At 35.2% G+C, this 19,188-nt stretch overlaps 1 protein-coding gene across 1 annotated transcript; it reads right to left on the bottom strand.

Moving 5' to 3' along the window:
* Window positions 1-13,603: 13,603 nt before the first annotated feature.
* On the bottom strand, window positions 13,604-14,974 carry LOC149188951 (chitinase 2-like). The gene is made up of 2 exons (XM_089413123.1): window positions 14,824-14,974; window positions 13,604-14,719 (listed from the first exon to the last, which is right to left on the bottom strand). The coding sequence occupies exons 1-2, from the start codon at window positions 14,894-14,896 to the stop codon at window positions 13,878-13,880; spliced, it is 915 nt and encodes a 304-aa protein (XP_089269249.1). The 5' UTR covers window positions 14,897-14,974; the 3' UTR covers window positions 13,604-13,877.
* Window positions 14,975-19,188: the final 4,214 nt, after the last annotated feature.

The following is a 19,188-nucleotide window of genomic DNA, read 5'->3' as shown; positions in this document are numbered from 1 at the left end:
CGTAAGTAGTCGATGCAGTTAGGGCTCATTTCACAAAAACGGGACTGGGTTAGGGCTCTGGCGTTTCGGCGATCGGGCCGTCCTTGTCTGGGAATTGAATTGAACGAAGCAAAATCCAAAATAAATTCCCACGATCAACGCCGTGAGCGTTAGCTGCAAATATGGGTAGGGTTGCTGCTTCGCTGTAAGGCTGGCGCCGGCCCTGTCTTAGGGACGTCGTTGTCTCCCAAATATTACCTCTTATTACAATTCCTTAGTTGAGAAATATTTTGCTTACTCGGTAAACCTGACTCCGTATTATATTAATGGCACCAAACCCAACCCAAGCTTGAGTGCAGCCTATCAGTTAAATTGTATATCAACCTATCAGTTAAATTGCAATAATGGTAAATTATAAGAGTTAATAATAAATTACTAGGTGTAAAATATCTTTTTGGTACCAGGAATTTACCTTTGATTACAATTACTCTGGTTAGAAATATTTTGCTTACTCTATTATAGGTAAACCTAACTTTGTATTATATTTGGCAGACAAATTTGTGGTGAAATTTTGATTTATGTTATTTAAATTCATTTTTTAATTATATATATGCATTCCCCACTTTAGAAAATTTCTAGGACACTTCTAATATGCAGAGTTTATTCATCAAACTTGTAATTTCAATAAATTCCTGCAAAATTTTAGATAAATTAAACTAAAAAAATCCACCAAAAAATAAAAATAATCCATATAATATTAAATTACCCTCATTGTAAATTATAATAATAAATTACCATTCACAAAGTATCTTTTCGGTATCACCTCGGATTACAATTACTCAGGTTAGAAATATATTGCTTGCTCTATTATAGGTAAATCTGACTTATCTATTTCAACAAACGAATGTGGGCTCGAAGAATTTCAATTTCATTTTAAATAAATAATGGACAAGATTTGCTTTGAAGGGAATGTTTTTAATCGAATACATTTATCAGCCATCATCCTATTGGTTTTTTTGTTTTTTCATTTTCATTTTAAATTTCATTCCAATTTTCCTCCACCTCAGGTTGATCGCCCTCCCTCCACTTGTTGAATCCACAGGTTTCGTTTCCACTTACCCTATTTGAATTGTTGTCCATCGGTTGATCGCTCTCCCTCCAATAAATGCTTCAAAGAAACTAGGTGTTGGTAAAGAACTGGGACAAAGGCTTCAAACAAAAGCAATACCATCAACCAACAAACAAATAATGAGGCTTGTAAGTATGGAAAATTTCGTACAACAACACTCTTGAAGTTGTCTGAACACTGTCACCATCACATTGATCAATGCAACAATATCTATCATCATCTAATCGCCCCCCCTAAAACACAATTGTGGAAGGAGCGATAGTCAATAATCTCCATTGTCAACAAATTCCCCTCTGAAACACAACCGAGGGAACAAGAAAAATCAACACTAAACAACTGGTGCAACATGATGATACGAATCCTGCAAGCACTGGTTCAATTGACACCATGGCCATCCATCGACCCATCCACAAACGATCTTAATGGTCAGCACTCGTCGATGATTCATTCTCTCACATCTCTTCTATAATGATCTGAATGTTGGAATACGAGTTGACAAATAATTTTGATGCTTGGGTAATTTCCTCTGACGAGGACATGCCGACGGATTAGTTTTTGCATCTACAGACTCAGAGTTGAGTGCAACAACACTTTCATTTAGAATGACACTTTCAACTGTGTCATCCATCTATTTATCAGAATGAATAGGAGCATTTTCTTCAAGCACCTCACAATTGGATGTAGGTGATGGGGCAGCAACAAAATCGTATCCAAGACCCGCTCTTGATGTCTGCACTACAGGGTTAATAGGAACAACCATTCCCTGTTTATTCTTCCCATGTCCTCCTCTAGTATATCCCATTTTTCTCAGTAATCAAGACCCAATACCAGTAGCATGGTTTTCAAAACTGAGTGTGACAAAGGCATGCTATGAGTCATGATCATCAACATTAGGCTTGTCATATCCTTGGTGAAAATCCAATGTAATAAAATTTAAAAACAATAACCATGGTCGATGGGACACTTATTCCAAGCTAAATTTTGGGCAAGACATCCTAGGGGGTGTTCATTTGGTTTTTTATGGCTAAGGAAATTGGCAAAGGCAATGGCTAAGGCATTAAAAGGAAAAAAGACACGTTTGGCACATTTATTTATGAAAATAATGGAAATTAGGAGAAAAATGAGGTGAAAGGTCATAGGTTCCATGTGAGGCGAACAGTGTAGGAAAATAATAGAAAATGAAGAAAATAGAGGCCTCATCCATAAAAAGGCTTTTGAGGATTATTTGGTAACCTTTTGTTAGTTCATTGTTGGAGCTCTCTCTCATTATTCTCTCTGTCATACTCTTGGACACTTACAGTTTGATTGGAGCACTCTTGGAGGGTATGGCGTACTTGGATTCCTTGAGCAAGAAGGTAAAGGAAAAGAAGGAAAGTGCAAGGAGGCACCAGGATCAGCAACTACATTAGAGTTTCTTGCAGATACTGAGTTGCACGTATGTTTCCTTCACTATTTTTGGCATGCATGGCACATGCATGTGGTTTTTTGGTTGTGATTTTTCATTGGCATGGAGGATTGCCTGGCTTGATAATGGATTGCCTAGCCTTTCCATTTCTTGGATAGCCATGGTGATTGTGGGTTTATTTTCATTGTTTGTTTTTGGTTGGTTCTCATATTTCCTTAGCTTGGGTTGACTTATTAGTTCTTGGAGGCCCTGGTTGGACAAACACTCTCGAAGCCCTGTAACATCTTAGGTTCAGTTACTGGTCCTGGAATCCTTGGTTGGACAAACACTTTGGAAGCCCTTGGTGGGTTGAGTTACTAGTCTTGGAAGCCTTTGTTGGACAAACACTCTGGAAGCCCGATGATAGTTGTGGGTTGAGTTACTAGTCCTGGAAGCCTTGGTTGGAACAAACACTCTGGAATCCCTGGAAGGCTTGGATGGAGACCAATCTGATGATGGTTTTCTGATGTTCGTCCCTAAGGTGGAATCACTGTTTGATGGGTTGAGGTGGGTGGCCGTTGGAAGCCTCGTATGAGTTTTTATTGATGTGTTCTATGAGATCCCACATTCATGCTTGGAATATGGAACAGGGGTGAATGGTTGAAGAGAGATTTGGCCCAACCATTCTACTATTTGGTGGAATGTGGAAGTCCTATCCTGGGTTTGGATTTTGCATCACTAATGAATGATTATTTCTTCTTGTATTTCTATGAGAATTTTGATGGATTATATGTGTTTTATATGAATGTACTTTCATGAGTATTTTCTACTGCTATTATTCTAGTTATCTATGTGTTTTATGACAACAACCATATGTGGCTCTCATCATGTTTTTACTTATAATTGAATGATCAATGTATCTATGACCTAATGGATGGAATGGTAGTTGATGCATTGAGGCATCAATGGTTCTTAGTGATTCTCAGCTAAGTATGAGACCCTTATGCTCAGAACTGTGAATTACACTTGTAGATTACACATTTGCAATATGTTTGACGAAATGCCTGTCATGGCTAGTAGGGGTCTAGTCAAGGTCTTGAACAAGTATTTTCTTTATTACTATCATTTCCGTGTTATCTTACTGATTTGAAGAGATGGATCAATTATGGGAAGTGACCTGGGCTTTGAGCCTAAAAAAGTGGCTTAAATCTCGGGGTCGCTGGCACAACACTGGAAATTTTGGTCCACATTCACTAGCAAGCAGGCCTATGAGAGCAACTTTAGGTTGTTGGTCGCTCCCTTTCCCACAGCATGAGATTGACTATGGCCCAAGAGACCTAAAACAAGAGTGGGGCCCAGGGACAGGCTATCTGAGTGGTTGACTTGTCCTCTGAGACTTTTGTTGATGATGTTGGATGTTTGTATGGCATATTTCTATTAATTCCACGTCCTTAATATGACTTAGGAGGCCGAATCATATCATAGTGGCCTCTCGTCACATGTTTACCCCGGTTGGTTATTTGTTTTGGTAGATGTGGGAGGATAGCAATACGTAATGGTATCAGAGCATGGTTCACCCCTCGAACTGGATGGGCTATCTTTCGGTCATACATGTATGTCAGTTGCATGTGTGTCTCTCACACTTGCATTCCATATGTTGTTAAAATTGCATGATGTTGAACATTATTGTGGTGATGTCATCATGTGGAACTTAGCGTGCTTTTGTGGGATTCATTTTTGTAAGTATATGACTAGTTATGTGTTGTTATATATCGCTTACATGTATCATGGGGTTTCTTGGTTAAATTCTTGTATGTTTGGTCGTATGTATCATTCTTGTGTATTAGGTTACATGATGCTACATACTATTGTTGTTCATTTATGATTGATTATATGTGTTATGTCTAGGAATAGTCTGTACTCGTGCTTGAGTGTTATCTGTATGTAAGTTGGTGTATTGTATACATTGTGGTTGTACATGGTCCATATACAATGGTATGTTTTATGTCATCATGCATAAGGTCGTGGTATGTATGGTTATGTTATGTTTATGCATTTTCATGTTTGCATGTGGTCAAGTTACTGTGATGTAGTGGATGTTTTCATGCATGAGGTTATAGTGTGTGTTGTGTTAAGGTCATGCATTGATGACTGGACCCTAGCTAGAATGACAGTTGCATGGTTATATTCTTATTTACTATTTTATATATTGTTATGATTATGTTATACATGTATCATGATTCATCGTTCAGTCAACGTATCCTCCCTGAGCTATACTAAGGTACGTGGTTTATTTTGATTTGGTTTCACTGACATGATATACCTTGTAGGAGAAACATCAAATGGCTAGCAAGATGGTTGACTACAAAGACTGTCCCTAAGAATCCAAAGAGAAGTATGGTGTTGGGAACTCTTCCAATTTGGCAGTAACATTGAGAAGCTTAAAGGAAGAGATAAGGAGTTGTAAGGAAGATAATGATAGAATCATATAGTCACAGGAAAAGTTAGCAGAGGTAAATGCAGCCATACTTCAAATCTTGTCGGATTTGAAACGACATGGGATGATTTGGATCAATCATGAGCAAGAGAACAAAACTAATGGGGCATATGGCAGTGGATCACATGGCAGTCACCGATCAGACATAGATGACACAATCCAAGATGGCATATTGTTGGACACTCCAGAAAGGAGAAGGGACAGACACATGGATTCTAGTTTTGATTCAAATAGGCGTTATGATCGTCATCAGTATCATCCTTAGGAGGAGTGATAAGGGATACTTGTCAAATGAATTTAAGAAAGTGAACCCACCTACTTTTGATGGGGAAATTAAGAAACCACAGGATGCAGAGGCATGGTTGCTTGGCATGAGGAAGTTCTTCAGGATTCATGATTATTCAGAGAACATGAAAGCTAGTCTAGCTACCTTCAATCTCAAAGCTAAAGCGAGCATTTGGTGGGAAGATGTGAAGAAAGTTAGGTGTATTCATGAAGAATATTTTTCTTGGAGTGAGTTTGAGTGGCTATTTAAGAAGAATTACTTGTCAGAAAGGTACTTTGATGACATGGAAAAACAAATTATGAACTAAAGATGGGTTCCATGAGAGATGATGAGTACACTCGTAAGTGTTTGGAGTTACTGAGATATGTTCCTTACCTCACAGAGGAGAAGGCCAAGATTTAGAGGTTCATTACTGGGTTACCAGTTGAATTTAAAGACAGGATTGAGTTTGATGAGCCTAGATATTTGGAGGAGGTCATTCAAAAGCTAATGCATTGCTATGAACAAATGAAGCACAAAACTGAGACTAAGCCAGAATGAAGAGGTAATGCAAAGAACAAAGGAAACTTAGACAAGAAGTGAGCAAGACCACAGGATTCGGGTAACAAGGAGAATGTCGCACCACCTAAGAGGTTCAATGCATCATATAGATGACAGGGACATTGATTTGAAGAAAATAATAAGGATGGAGGCTAGAAGCCTATAGAGTGTTGGAATTGTGGCAAATATCATCGCAAGAGAGATTTTCTGTAGAATCAGGGTGGTAGACCTGATATATACATTGCAGAAGAGGTGCAAACTATTGGAGACATTAGTCAGAGTATTCCACATATCTATGCAGGCTTGGATAACAAACAGGCAGAGCATCAACCATCTATCATTGAGATGGATGATAATCTTTTTGATCAAGCTATTTCTGTTTTGAATAACCCTAGATCTAATTATAACTATGTTAGTCCTAACATGGTGGATAAGTGTGGTTTGAGTAAGGAATTGTATGTGGAGTCTTAGTTAGTGCAGTTGGATACAGGTACAAAGAAGCGAGTGCATCACTGGGTAAGAGATTGCGCATTTGACTTATTTGGTATGCCTACAACAGCACATTTAAATGTATTATCGTTGGGCTCATACAGTATGTTATTAGGCATGGACTAGTTGTATCTACATAGAACCAAGGTAGACTTCTATGATAAATATATTAAGTGCGTTGATGACAATGGAGAACCAAGAGTCTTGTAAGGTAAGAAGAAAGTTGCATCTATTAGGATGGTGATAGCTATGCAAGCAAAGCTTAGCCGCAGGAAAGGGTGCAAGCTATAAGGGTAAGGAGGTTGAGGATGCAGATGTGTTGAACAGATATCCAGCATTGCAGCAATTTCAGGATGTATGCCCTGAGGACATTACAAAGTTGCCGCCTCAATTAGTTGCTGAGATAAGGCATCATAATCTTGTTTGATAAAATGATATTGTTCCAACATTTTTCTTTTAAACAATTAATATTCATAACATGCTAAACTTTTTTCTCTTCTAGTTGCTTCCTTAAATTTTCTATTCTTGAGTCAGAAAATGTCTCAACTTCCTCCTCCAGTTCATCAAGGAGGTCAATCTTTTCTTGAAGTTCATCTGCAAGAATTTGGAAATATTTTCCCATGGTTGAATCTAGATGGTCAACCTTCTTGATTTTTTGAGCGAATGAAGTTTGCAACCTATTTTTAAGAGTTGCATTCTCTCCTTGAAAAAGGGCTAAGACTGACTGCAATTGAATATCCTCTTCATGAAGTTCATCTGGTGCCTTCTTCTCATGAATATCCTAAAATATTTTACCCATCTTGATAACAAAAGTTGGCAAATGTGTTTTCACTAGCCACAAAAATTACTATAAAAAAAAGTTGATGATGACAACAACAACTACTTTACAATTCAAAGCATGCTACAAATCATATCAATTCAACAACATTTGTACCACTGGCAAACAAGAAAGGATTTCATAACTAGCATCCATCAAGATACCAAATACATCAACCAAATGGATATATGGCTATTCTCCATTCAGCATCATTTTCATATAAAACAATGCATGGAAATTTTAAGATTTAATATCCTTGTCTTAAATAATTTGTGCCCAGAAAAAAATAATCCTTCTTTTAAAAATCCTTTATGGAAAAAGGACCCGTAGTACAAACAACTAATAATAAAAAATGTGCTTTTATTGGGCTTAAGAGAGGTGAGAGGAAAATAAAACCCAATTGTAATCTCCCCAATAACATAGGAAAATTAACACCCCAACGATAATCCCCACACATATGCCTCTTTCGTGTTTGTTTGCATGACACTTATGAGAATTTGTTATAATAGTCATTGCTTCATAACAAACAAATGCAGGCCTTTGTTCCCACGAATACAAGTATGCATATCCACTTGTCTTGGCTTGCAATTCAAATATGTTTCCCTTATGCCTAATTGTTGATCAGCCTCGAGGCAATGAAGGGAAAATTTAGATTGTAGCAAAAAAGCTAGAGTCAGCATATCTGTAGAGGGTGAGCTCGAGATCAAAACCACGATCCACTATTAGACCAATTCATGATGGAATATTGCTGACATTTTCAAACTAGATCAACGATATAACCCAAAGCTCTTCTCTCTCAAAACATGAGCTTCAGATATTATACCATTTAGTTATCTCATATGGATTCTAGAGATTCAGGCAGATGTGCACCCTTCTCCCCAGATGAGAGAGTTGTACATGAGACTTCAACTGTAACAAAAATATTAGCATGTCGTCGAAGTATCTGTTGCACGTGCAGATGCTCAACTGCCAAAAGAGTAAAGATCAACCCACTAAAAAAGTCGAATCCGAGTAATCTAACTCCGGATTTGGTCCTGATTGAATTTGAGCATCAATGATGAAAGGTTTTGATCCCCTCTATGATTTACTAGAGTGAGACTTCACAAATATGATTATAGTGGACGAATTCCCATTGATACTATGATCTCAATACAACGATCAAATATTAGTGATCACTACAAAAAATAAAATAAAATTCGGTGCCAATATGAATCTTGGAACCCTCACTATGAAGAAGCCATGGGTATCAAACTCAGATCTGACCTTATCTATGTACACCTGATCACAGAGACCCCATTCAGGGCACGAAAAAAATTAGGAAACTCCAAAAATGAATTCAACAGGGCAAGAATCACCCACTCTGATATAATGAAAGAGTATTTTATTAATCACAATATCATGTAAAAGTACATAGAATACCTCCATTATATAGCAATGAAGGAGGTTTAGTGTCAGTTAAGGATAACTACGACAACTGGACAGATGCAAGTCCCTATTGAGCTTACAACTCACCATACTTAGCTCATAAGGAAATGAGGCATTGGAAAATCCATTTCTAACAAAACTAGTGACAATTTATATTTTGTTGTCTCTCTAGATCTGCAATAAGATTTGAAACCAAGAGTCCGCGACTGCTTTGGACCCCCAAGTGTTTTGAGATTCAGATATTTTGGAAGAGGTTTCTCACGGGGTTCCTGACCCTGGCTACGCCAAGGAAAGAAGGGAATTGTTCCTCAAGTCCATAACTTTACATTAGAGGATGAGGACTTTGCTTGATAGGGTCTTAAAAGACAAACATGGGATATACCATATCTTTTCTTCTGTGGAAGACATTAAACTAGTTCAGAGGAATCAATGCTTTAACTTGGAAAGACTGGATGCAAGGCTTGAACATCTGGAAATCCATTTGCAATGTTAATCTAACCTCTTTTCTCCCAAAAGACCCGCCCTTGTTACTTATTCTTACTCTTAAATGGGTGGAATGCTTAGTGACAATTTTTTGTATTGCAATTATGTTATAGTTAGACTTGTTTTAATGAATTATGTTGGTGGTTAAAAATATCAAGTTTCCCTTGAGACAACTTAAAAACACCTATAGAGTTCCATAATTAAGTTATGACTAATTAAATAATTTACTATATTTTCATACTATTATATATATATATAGATATAGATATGTATATATAAACTAAACTTGTTTTATTTTGCAATTAGAAACTATAACCTGATATGAAGAGTAAACTCACATTAATTCACTATAATCGGATATGAAGAGTAAACTCACATTAACTGTTATATATACCTAATAGGTTTTATATGAACTTTGGAATAATGATGGATAACTTACCATCAAATTTATTTCATGGATTTGTAAATATCCATTCATAATTTTCTTAAAATTATCGAAATTTTGGCATACATGTCATTGATTAGTGGAATAAATGACATCAAGGATGATGAGAGGTTAAGCATTCAATTATATCTCTATATTTAACATTAGTCATAGAAAACAATTAACCTTTTTCATAGCATATAATTTATTTTTCAGTGTTAAATTTTGATAGAGAACTAGCAACCTCCCCAGATATATGCAACAATTCATAAGCCACATATATGATGGACTCATAATGGACAAGGTGTGGCATGATCAGAGGCGATCACAAGAATTGGCATGGATATATTTTGATATGGTCTTTATTCAGTTTTCCCGTGTTTTGTTATTTTGTACTTTGTTACATTTTAAAGAAGCAATCAAATCTGTTGTAATCATTTTGGGCAGCAGAGCCATCGCATGACGAGACAGCTAGTCAATCAGACAGCTGGAGCTCGGCTGAGATATTTTGTAAATATTGTTCAAAGATTCCCCTCTCCTTATAAATAGACGGAAGAAACACTTAAACAAGGTTCCCAATTTCTGCATTCTAAAGGCCCGGATTTTGCTTTTTCAAGTTTTGAGCTCTGTTTGTAGAGAGAGTGTTTCCACTTTGGTTCAATTTGCTTGTTCATAAGGTGCTTAGGCACATACAATTGTTAAATGTAATGGACTGGTGATTTTGACTCCATATTCAAAGATTAATGAAACAATTTGGTCGATTCCTATCTGAGCAATGCACATTATGTTTTGCCCTTTGTTTATCATTTCATGTATGTCCTTCCTCTTCTAAAAATATGTTATGAAGTTGCCGGTTTCACTCTCTCATGGGTTTATGTATGCTTCTAAGTAGTGAGAAGTACTTGTGTGAACACATTTACTTGTTTTATTTGATAGTCTGCAGTGCCTGTGTAACCACAGATTTACTTGTGTTATTTGATAACCTACAATTCTTGTATGTAAGCACAGATTTACTTACGCTAATTGGTGACAAATGTATTCATGAGGCATAGAGGTTGAGACCTTAATTCGTGCTCCACTTTTTCTGCATTTTCACCTCCTCTCCCTTGCATATTTCTGCTAGAGATTGTTGCTTATGATTTTTGTTATTTCCAGTCCGATGCATTGATTTCCCTCCTTTTCCTTCCTCCTATTCATCTATACGACAATAACAATGTTAAACTGTGTATTTTTGTGTGTCGGCCACCAAAACCAACACATTTCTCTTTGAGATTAGTCATATCTACTAGCGTTTATTTCAATCTATGTGCTTGCTTTAATTTACCTTGGTGAAGGGCTATTAAACCAATTATGTGACATATGGAGTGCATCAGAAAGCCTTTAGATAATCTTCAAAAGCACTCATCTCAGATGCCCTAAGCACTGGTCTCCTATCGACCCAGAGATTGTCTCTAAGAGGCTTCTATATCTTCTGAAAGCAATTGTGTGATAGGCGATAGAAAATCCTATAACATCTTTCTGGCACCGTTGTTGGGGAACGATAAAAATTATTTTTTCTGTGGATACGACAATTTTTACATTCCCTCTGTCGGGTGAGCAAGGGAAGTGTGGGTTGAAGATCTCTCACCTTGGCGACTCCATTGTTTTAATCTTATTGTAAACATATTTCTTTGGCCTGCAACAATATATATCAATTCCAATCCCAACTAGAAGGATCATGGATGAGATTAAAAGAGTTGAGCATCAAATATCAATTTGGGGGCAGTGAGGCATGCCTATTTTAGTTGTTGACTTCCAAGAGAACAATGACATAAGGTCTAGTACTCAGATGTTGGGCTAGTATCATTCGAAGGTTGGTCTCACTTGGGTGAATTGAGCCTTATGCCTAAGCAGGAGTTGTATATAAATAAGCTCACTATGTGAGTACTTAATTTCCAATTCTTACAGTTTGTAATTTTTCATTTTAGTTTTATGAGGAAAGGACTCCCAACATATAAAGTTCCATGGAGATTTTTTGGTTTTATAGGTTCGATATATTTTTTACTCCATTCCCAATGGTGAAGGCTACTAGTTTGCAGGTTCTCACACCTTGCCAGCAAGGCATTGTCCCCAATTCGAGCCAATGTTGTCACTTACTACAAAATGTGTTTCTGGCTCTCCAAAGAGTAAATGAGAAGAGAATTTTTCAATCATTTTCCGAGCAATAGAAGGAATCAAAGGCTAAATCAAACCGTCTCCATTAGAAAGTGCTCTGAACAAGCTTTCCAACGATATTTGGAAGTCCAAAAATGGACTCTTGGATCAAAATATATGGTCTGCTGAAGTTCAAGGATTGAAGCCTTAGGGAGGAATACTGGAGGTTGGATATATCAGAAGTTGCATATCAGAGGTCCAAAGATACCGATGATTGCAATATCATAGCATCAACCATATCGGTGATGGAAACATGGAATCGATATGGAATTGCTCCAATAAGGAAGTATATGGATTTAAAGAATGTATGAATCGGTAGCTGCAAGATTGAATGCAGGAACATAGGAGTTGGTCTCAAGTGTAACAGTCATTGTCAAAGATCGTTGGGTCAAGGCAGCAAGGACCACGATCCGCAGGAAAGAGTGTTGGGTCTGCCTTAAGGTGATACAAGCCATCTCTGTGCTCTGACGCACATCTTGAGTCAGATAAATGGAGGTATAAGACTCAGGAAGCAGTGTGCAGGTCACTTGATAATCAGTTTCTCAACATGGAGCTCCACGCAACAATGGAATGAAAGACTATGAGGTCGATCTCTGTATCTGCACTGTGACAAGAAACCGAGAGTTAGTTGCTCCTTTCTCCAAAAAGTGGGGAATTCAAGAAGTTAAGGCGAAGATGAGAGGTGAACCTGCCGACTAACAAAGGAGGAACATCATGGAAAAGGCGTGGCCTAATCAGAGGCGATCACAGGAATTGGGATGGAGATATTTTTCTACAATCATTATTTAGATTTCCCATGTTTTGTTATTTTGTACTTTGTTGCATTTTAAAGAAGTAATCAAATCTGTTGTAATAATTTTGGACAACAGAGCCATCGCAAGCTCAGACAGCTAGTCGATGAGACAACTGGAGCTCGGCTGAGATATTTTGTAATTGTCATTCAAATCTTCCTCTCTCCTTATAAATAGAAGGAAAAAACACTTAAATGAGGTTCCCAATTTCTGCATTCTAGAGCCCCGAATTCTACTTTGGCAAGTTCTGAGCTCTGTTTGTAGAGAGAGTGGTTCCACTTTGGTTCAATTTGCTTGTTCATAAGGTGCTCGAGCATATACAATTGTTAAAAGTAATGGACTGGTGATTTGGACTCCATCTTCAAAGATTAATGAAACAGTTTGGTTGATTCCAATCGGAGCAATGGACACTATGTTTTCCCCTTTGTATATCATTTCATATATGTCTTTCCTCTTCTGAAATTGTGTTATGAAACTACCAGTTTCACTCTCTCATGGTTGTATATATGCCGCTAAGTAGTGAGAAGCACCTATGTAAACATATATTTACTTGTGTTATTTGATAACTTGCAGTACCTATGTAATCAAATGATTTACTTGTGTTATTTGTTTGACATATCGAGCATTTAAGCTATTAGCCATAAATCGATTATTGGTTAAATTGCAGGTTTACTGGTAGAGGAGGCCAATGGTCACTATCTCAAATCTAAAGATTTACAAAATTCTTTTCAGAGTTTATTCTATATAATTGTGGCGATTGGCTTTTTTACTTATTAGGAATATTCTATAATCGTGATTGGTTTTTTACTTATTACGAATATTTTTCTTCATTTTAAAAGATAAACTCATAAAAACTTATATCAAAACCAACTGTTAACTTATATTAAAACAAATTGTTATTGCGATTTCAATAATGATTTTTTTTTCCATTTACAATGATTAATTTCTGGCCAGGACGTATCTCTGCTATTTAAATATTTTTAATTTTTGTTTTAAAAATAAATTAATGTTAACCTAAATTCCATGATATAATTAATCCAAAAAATTATCTTATTATCACTCTATAATATAAATCGTAAAAATCTAAAATATTAAAATATTTTTCCTATCATAAAATTACTGTTATTTTCGTTTGCACGATGTTCATTAACTTTCGCTGACTTAACTTACGCAATAAGCTGTTATTTTCTTTTATATAATGTTCATTAACTTTCGCTGACTTATCCATACCGTTCACTAACTTACAATAAATGGAAAGGGAGAAAAAACAACTGACCAAATTTTCAGTAAATACTAAATAGGCGAAGTAAATTTGAAATTCCAAGGCTGGCGGTTACAATGCAATTGGAACCCAAATATTTATTCCTTTAGTTATTATAGGGCATCGTCTGAGTGAGTGATGATTCGCTATGATAAGTAGCGGCTATCAAATCAATCCAGTCACGCCAAAAGAGCTTCTGCTTGCTTTTCATATTTGAAGCCATTAGACTTTGACTTGTCTGCACACCACACAAAGATGCCCTCCAATTCCCCCTTCTGCTTCAGCATCTTGCATGCCCGAAAGAACCCATGATCGGGCAAGAGACCTCCAGCGCCTTTCTCTGTACTAAAACTAACCAGTATTCTCCCTCCCTTGTACAGAGATGCCTGAGTATTGTAGTGCTGGATGAACTGAGAAACCGTGGTGCTGGCATCGTACGCGTAGAACTGGAAGTTAACGTAGTCAATCACGTGCCCGTATTTGCCCCATAAGGCTGTGTAATGGGACTGCACAGCGCCCCTGTCTTCGAAGGGGGCGATGGACGCGAAGGAGATGACTTTGCTCCGCTTTAACCGCGTGATCAACTGCCCGATGCAATTTACAAACGTGTTATCGTCGGCCTGAAAATGCTCGTAGTCGATGTCGATGCCATCGAGATGGTATTCTTTGATTATCTTCGACAGCGACGTGACAGCGTTGTTAACCCACGAAGACACCGACGATGGCTTGAACTGGACAGGGTGACCGTTGCCCACGCTATCCCCGCCTAAGCTCAGCGCGACCTTCACGTTCTTGTGTTGGGCCTTTATGGCCTGCACGGCCTTGGGAGTCAGGCTGCCGGTGTCCCAGAAGATGTTGAACTTTCCGTTTGTGGGAGAAGGGGAAGCGGATCCGGTCGTATAATCGATGGCGAATGAGAGAATGAAGTGGACCTCCACCCTCGGATTGATTGGCACATCTGAAAATTTCACGCCGTTGCTGAAGGCGCCTATGTATTCCCTCAAGATATGGCCGTTCGCTCCTGCACACAGATGCACACAAATAGAAGAATGTTATGTTATGCCTAATAATTTTCATAAACAAAACAAGTTTAAGCAATTCTGGATTCCAAAAGCGCTTCCATACCCATAGCGATAGGAAGCAGATTATGCAGCAAAAGAACAATAGCCAGAAGTTTGCGTATCTCCATGGAGGCCATTACTACACGCAGCAACCGCTCTGGATTGATTGATATTGTTATCGAACGCAATACCAGATTGATTTATAATGCGTTACCATTCTGAGCCTCTTTATATAGACCCCTGAAAAGATCAATCGTGTTTATGGTGAGCATGAATTGATTTGGTCAAAACTTAGTTGTCGACGTTAGCGATAGAAAAAGCAGTGGTGCAGCAAAGGTCAAGGATTCATGGTATGACTAAGTGAACGAATACGATGGGGCTGGATAAGCTCCAGGAAAAGGAAAATTCTAGAATATGGTATCTGAATGATTCCTTAATAAGTTCACAGATTCATTTCTTGGAAATTTTGTAAAATTTGTTAATAATTGCTATGAAAAGTCGAGGATTCATGTATGATTAATTGAACGGATACGATGGGGCTAGATAAGCTCCCGGAAATTTCTAGAATATGGTGTCTGAATGATCCTTAATAAGTCCATAGATTCGTTTCTGGGATTTTTTCTAAAATTTGTTAAAAAGTTCTATGAAAAGTTTCAAGAAATTTATTACAATCACAAATTTGATAGAGTATTAAATTTATTTATATATTTAAAAAATTATAATTTTATTACAAAATATTATTATTAATGTAAAAAGAAAAAATAAGTCCACACAATTATATTTTATTTTATCATTTTAAGTTTGAATCTGTCATTTTTTAAAGAGAAATACACGCTGTTAACTATTACACCCATTCAACTTAGTGTGATTGAAACCAAATACAATATTCAAATAATTTTTTATCACTTAAATACCATCAAACCACCTATTAAGAGTGTCACTCTTTAAAACTCACATAATCTCTCACAAAAAAACAAACTAACTAAACTAAACTAAACTCAAATTCAAATTAAATGAATAAATTCTAAAACAGTAAATTCTGATTAAAAAATAAATTCCCAAAATGTACTGTCCATCTATTAATTCACGCACCTTCATGAATAAAACATAATTGTTACGTTCGACAATAAAAGGAGCATTGTCAAGTCTTGATGTTCGAAAGCGGCGACTGACGATGTGGAATATAATATAACGTAGTTGACCCGTAAGTAGTCGATGCAGTTAGGGCTCATTTCACAAAAACGGGACTGGGTTAGGGCTCTGGCGTTTCGGCGATCGGGCCGTCCTTGTCTGGGAATTGAATTGAACGAAGCAAAATCCAAAATAAATTCCCACGATCAACGCCGTGAGCGTTAGCTGCAAATATGGGTAGGGTTGCTGCTTCGCTGTAAGGCTGGCGCCGGCCCTGTCTTAGGGACGTCGTTGTCTCCCAAATATTACCTCTTATTACAATTCCTTAGTTGAGAAATATTTTGCTTACTCGGTAAACCTGACTCCGTATTATATTAATGGCACCAAACCCAACCCAAGCTTGAGTGCAGCCTATCAGTTAAATTGTATATCAACCTATCAGTTAAATTGCAATAATGGTAAATTATAAGAGTTAATAATAAATTACTAGGTGTAAAATATCTTTTTGGTACCAGGAATTTACCTTTGATTACAATTACTCTGGTTAGAAATATTTTGCTTACTCTATTATAGGTAAACCTAACTTTGTATTATATTTGGCAGACAAATTTGTGGTGAAATTTTGATTTATGTTATTTAAATTCATTTTTTAATTATATATATGCATTCCCCACTTTAGAAAATTTCTAGGACACTTCTAATATGCAGAGTTTATTCATCAAACTTGTAATTTCAATAAATTCCTGCAAAATTTTAGATAAATTAAACTAAAAAAATCCACCAAAAAATAAAAATAATCCATATAATATTAAATTACCCTCATTGTAAATTATAATAATAAATTACCATTCACAAAGTATCTTTTCGGTATCACCTCGGATTACAATTACTCAGGTTAGAAATATATTGCTTGCTCTATTATAGGTAAATCTGACTTATCTATTTCAACAAACGAATGTGGGCTCGAAGAATTTCAATTTCATTTTAAATAAATAATGGACAAGATTTGCTTTGAAGGGAATGTTTTTAATCGAATACATTTATCAGCCATCATCCTATTGGTTTTTTTGTTTTTTCATTTTCATTTTAAATTTCATTCCAATTTTCCTCCACCTCAGGTTGATCGCCCTCCCTCCACTTGTTGAATCCACAGGTTTCGTTTCCACTTACCCTATTTGAATTGTTGTCCATCGGTTGATCGCTCTCCCTCCACGCATTTGAATCCACACATTATTGTTTCCACTTACCCTATTCGAATAGTTGTCCATGGACAGGTTTCAATTCCCGTTTTGATCACAAGTTTGTTCATGTTTCTCTCCTGGCTCATTATGAACATGCACAGATGGGTTCATTGGTATCGCCCCACGTCCCTTTGTTACTTTGTTATTAAGGTATGTCCACTTTATTGATTTGTATTATTAATCATTACAGTTCATGCTCCTGCATCACAACAATTTGCAATATTAATTTTTGCTAGTCATGCTTCTGAGTTACATTGATTGCTAGTCATGTTTCTGTGTCAAATTTCTATGGCTTAAATTGTTTTTTTAATTATAAATATGGATTTGATATTTTGAAAAATTTATTGATATAGAATTTGCGATTTTAATAAATTTACATTTTAAATAAATTAGATCATAAAATAAATTATAAAAATTTACAAAATTTTTATTAAAAGACAAATCACATAAAAATTGTCAAATCTATATTTATTACCAATAAAAAAGAAATTTTATCTAAAAATAAATTTTAATTTTAAAAAAGTTAGTTTTAAAATATTATAAAAACTTTATAATTTTTTTTTGTAGTTTTAATTGAAACCAATTTTTTTTCACCAAAAACCAATTACAATATAACTAACCTAGGTATGCTTCTAAAAATTATATTTATATAAAAAAAAAAAAAAAAAAAAAAAAAAAAAAAAAAAATTATATCTATATATATATATATATATATATGTTATTGATGTAGAAAATTGAAAATATATCATATATTTAGAGATAATATATTATATTCTATTTTATTTCTTTTTGTAAATATGGTGGGACTACATCTTCATCATCTCTAATATATTATTCTTATAGGCAAGGAATTGAACTCCTGACTTCACATCAAGGAGGAGTTCCTTCACAAAGCACTCGATCACCTTCATATCAAAAAATTCTTAGCTTAATTATAAATAATTATATATCAAATTTTTATCCTAAATATGATTAATGAATATATAGTATTTTACCCTAAATATAATTAATGAAAGAAAGCAATCATAACTAATAAAATATGAAATGATTTCTTTGTATTTTTTAAATTTTAAAGTTAAATTTAAATTTATTAATATATTATTAATTTCATTCATATTTTACTATAATAGAATTATAATTATAATTTAAGATAACAGTTTTTATTAAAAAATTATATATTTAATAATAAAAAAAAAATAATGTAAATTTAATAAAATGCTAATTAAATGAAATGATTTTTTGTGATTTGAAAATTTCCATACATGTATATATTTTAAGTGTAAAGTGAAATGGCTAATAAAATATGAAAGGATTTTTTGTATTTTGAAAATTTACATATATATTTTAAGTGTAAACTTTAAAGTGAAATGGTTAGTAAAATATATATTTTTTGCGTTTTGAATATATATATATAAACTTTGTTAATTAGACATATTCCTCCCCTATGGCTACCTATACCTTCCCTTTAACATATTGAGTAAATGTTGGCATTCTCTTAGGTTCCTTACTTAGATAAAATGTGACATGGGGATATAAGAGAAAGCAGACTAAATCGGGGTAACTGAAAAAATGATGCTCACATATTCCAATGCATAGACACAAAACCAAATAATTAAAAAAATTGGGAAATAAAGCCCTCACCAGGCCTAATATAATGTAAACTCACTCAAAAACTCAACACCCCACCAAAAACAGATTAACCATATATACAACCAAGACCAACCATATATATAACCAAGACCAGTCAACTAACTATCATGCAAATTAACTAAACAAATTTTAGTTTTAAATTTTATAAAAAAATTAGTTTAAAGCTTAAAATTTACATCAAAAAATTCACTTTCAAATTTTATAAACAAAAAAAATTAAGAATAATAATCAACTCACTATCATTCAAAAGAATTAAGAATAATAATCAAATCATTATTATACCAATTACCTAACCTAAACAGGTTTTAGTTTTAAATTTATAAAAAAAAAATGTTTGGTTTCAAGTTTAAAATTTACATAAAAACTTTGAATTTAAAAAGTGATAATTGAATTTTATGCGAGACAAT

Source organism: Pinus tabuliformis, chromosome 3_1 (genome assembly GCF_031772625.1).
Source record: "Pinus tabuliformis cultivar Carrire ecotype Pingquan chromosome 3_1, CPIR1, whole genome shotgun sequence".
In the NCBI taxonomy this organism is placed as follows: domain Eukaryota; kingdom Viridiplantae; phylum Streptophyta; class Pinopsida; order Pinales; family Pinaceae; genus Pinus; species Pinus tabuliformis.
The sequence above is the reverse complement of the archived record's forward strand: the minus strand, read 5'-3'. Positions and strand labels throughout refer to the sequence as shown.

Bases quoted from the DNA above. Each gene is read 5' to 3' on its own strand.
- LOC149188951 (XM_089413123.1), bottom strand. From the start codon at position 14,896: ATGGCCTCCATGGAGATACGCAAACTTCTGGCTATTGTTCTTTTGCTG. The intron at 14,720-14,823 runs GTATGGAAGCGC...ATCTGTGTGCAG, and splicing joins TCTGCTTCCTATCGCTATGG to GAGCGAACGGCCATATCTTG.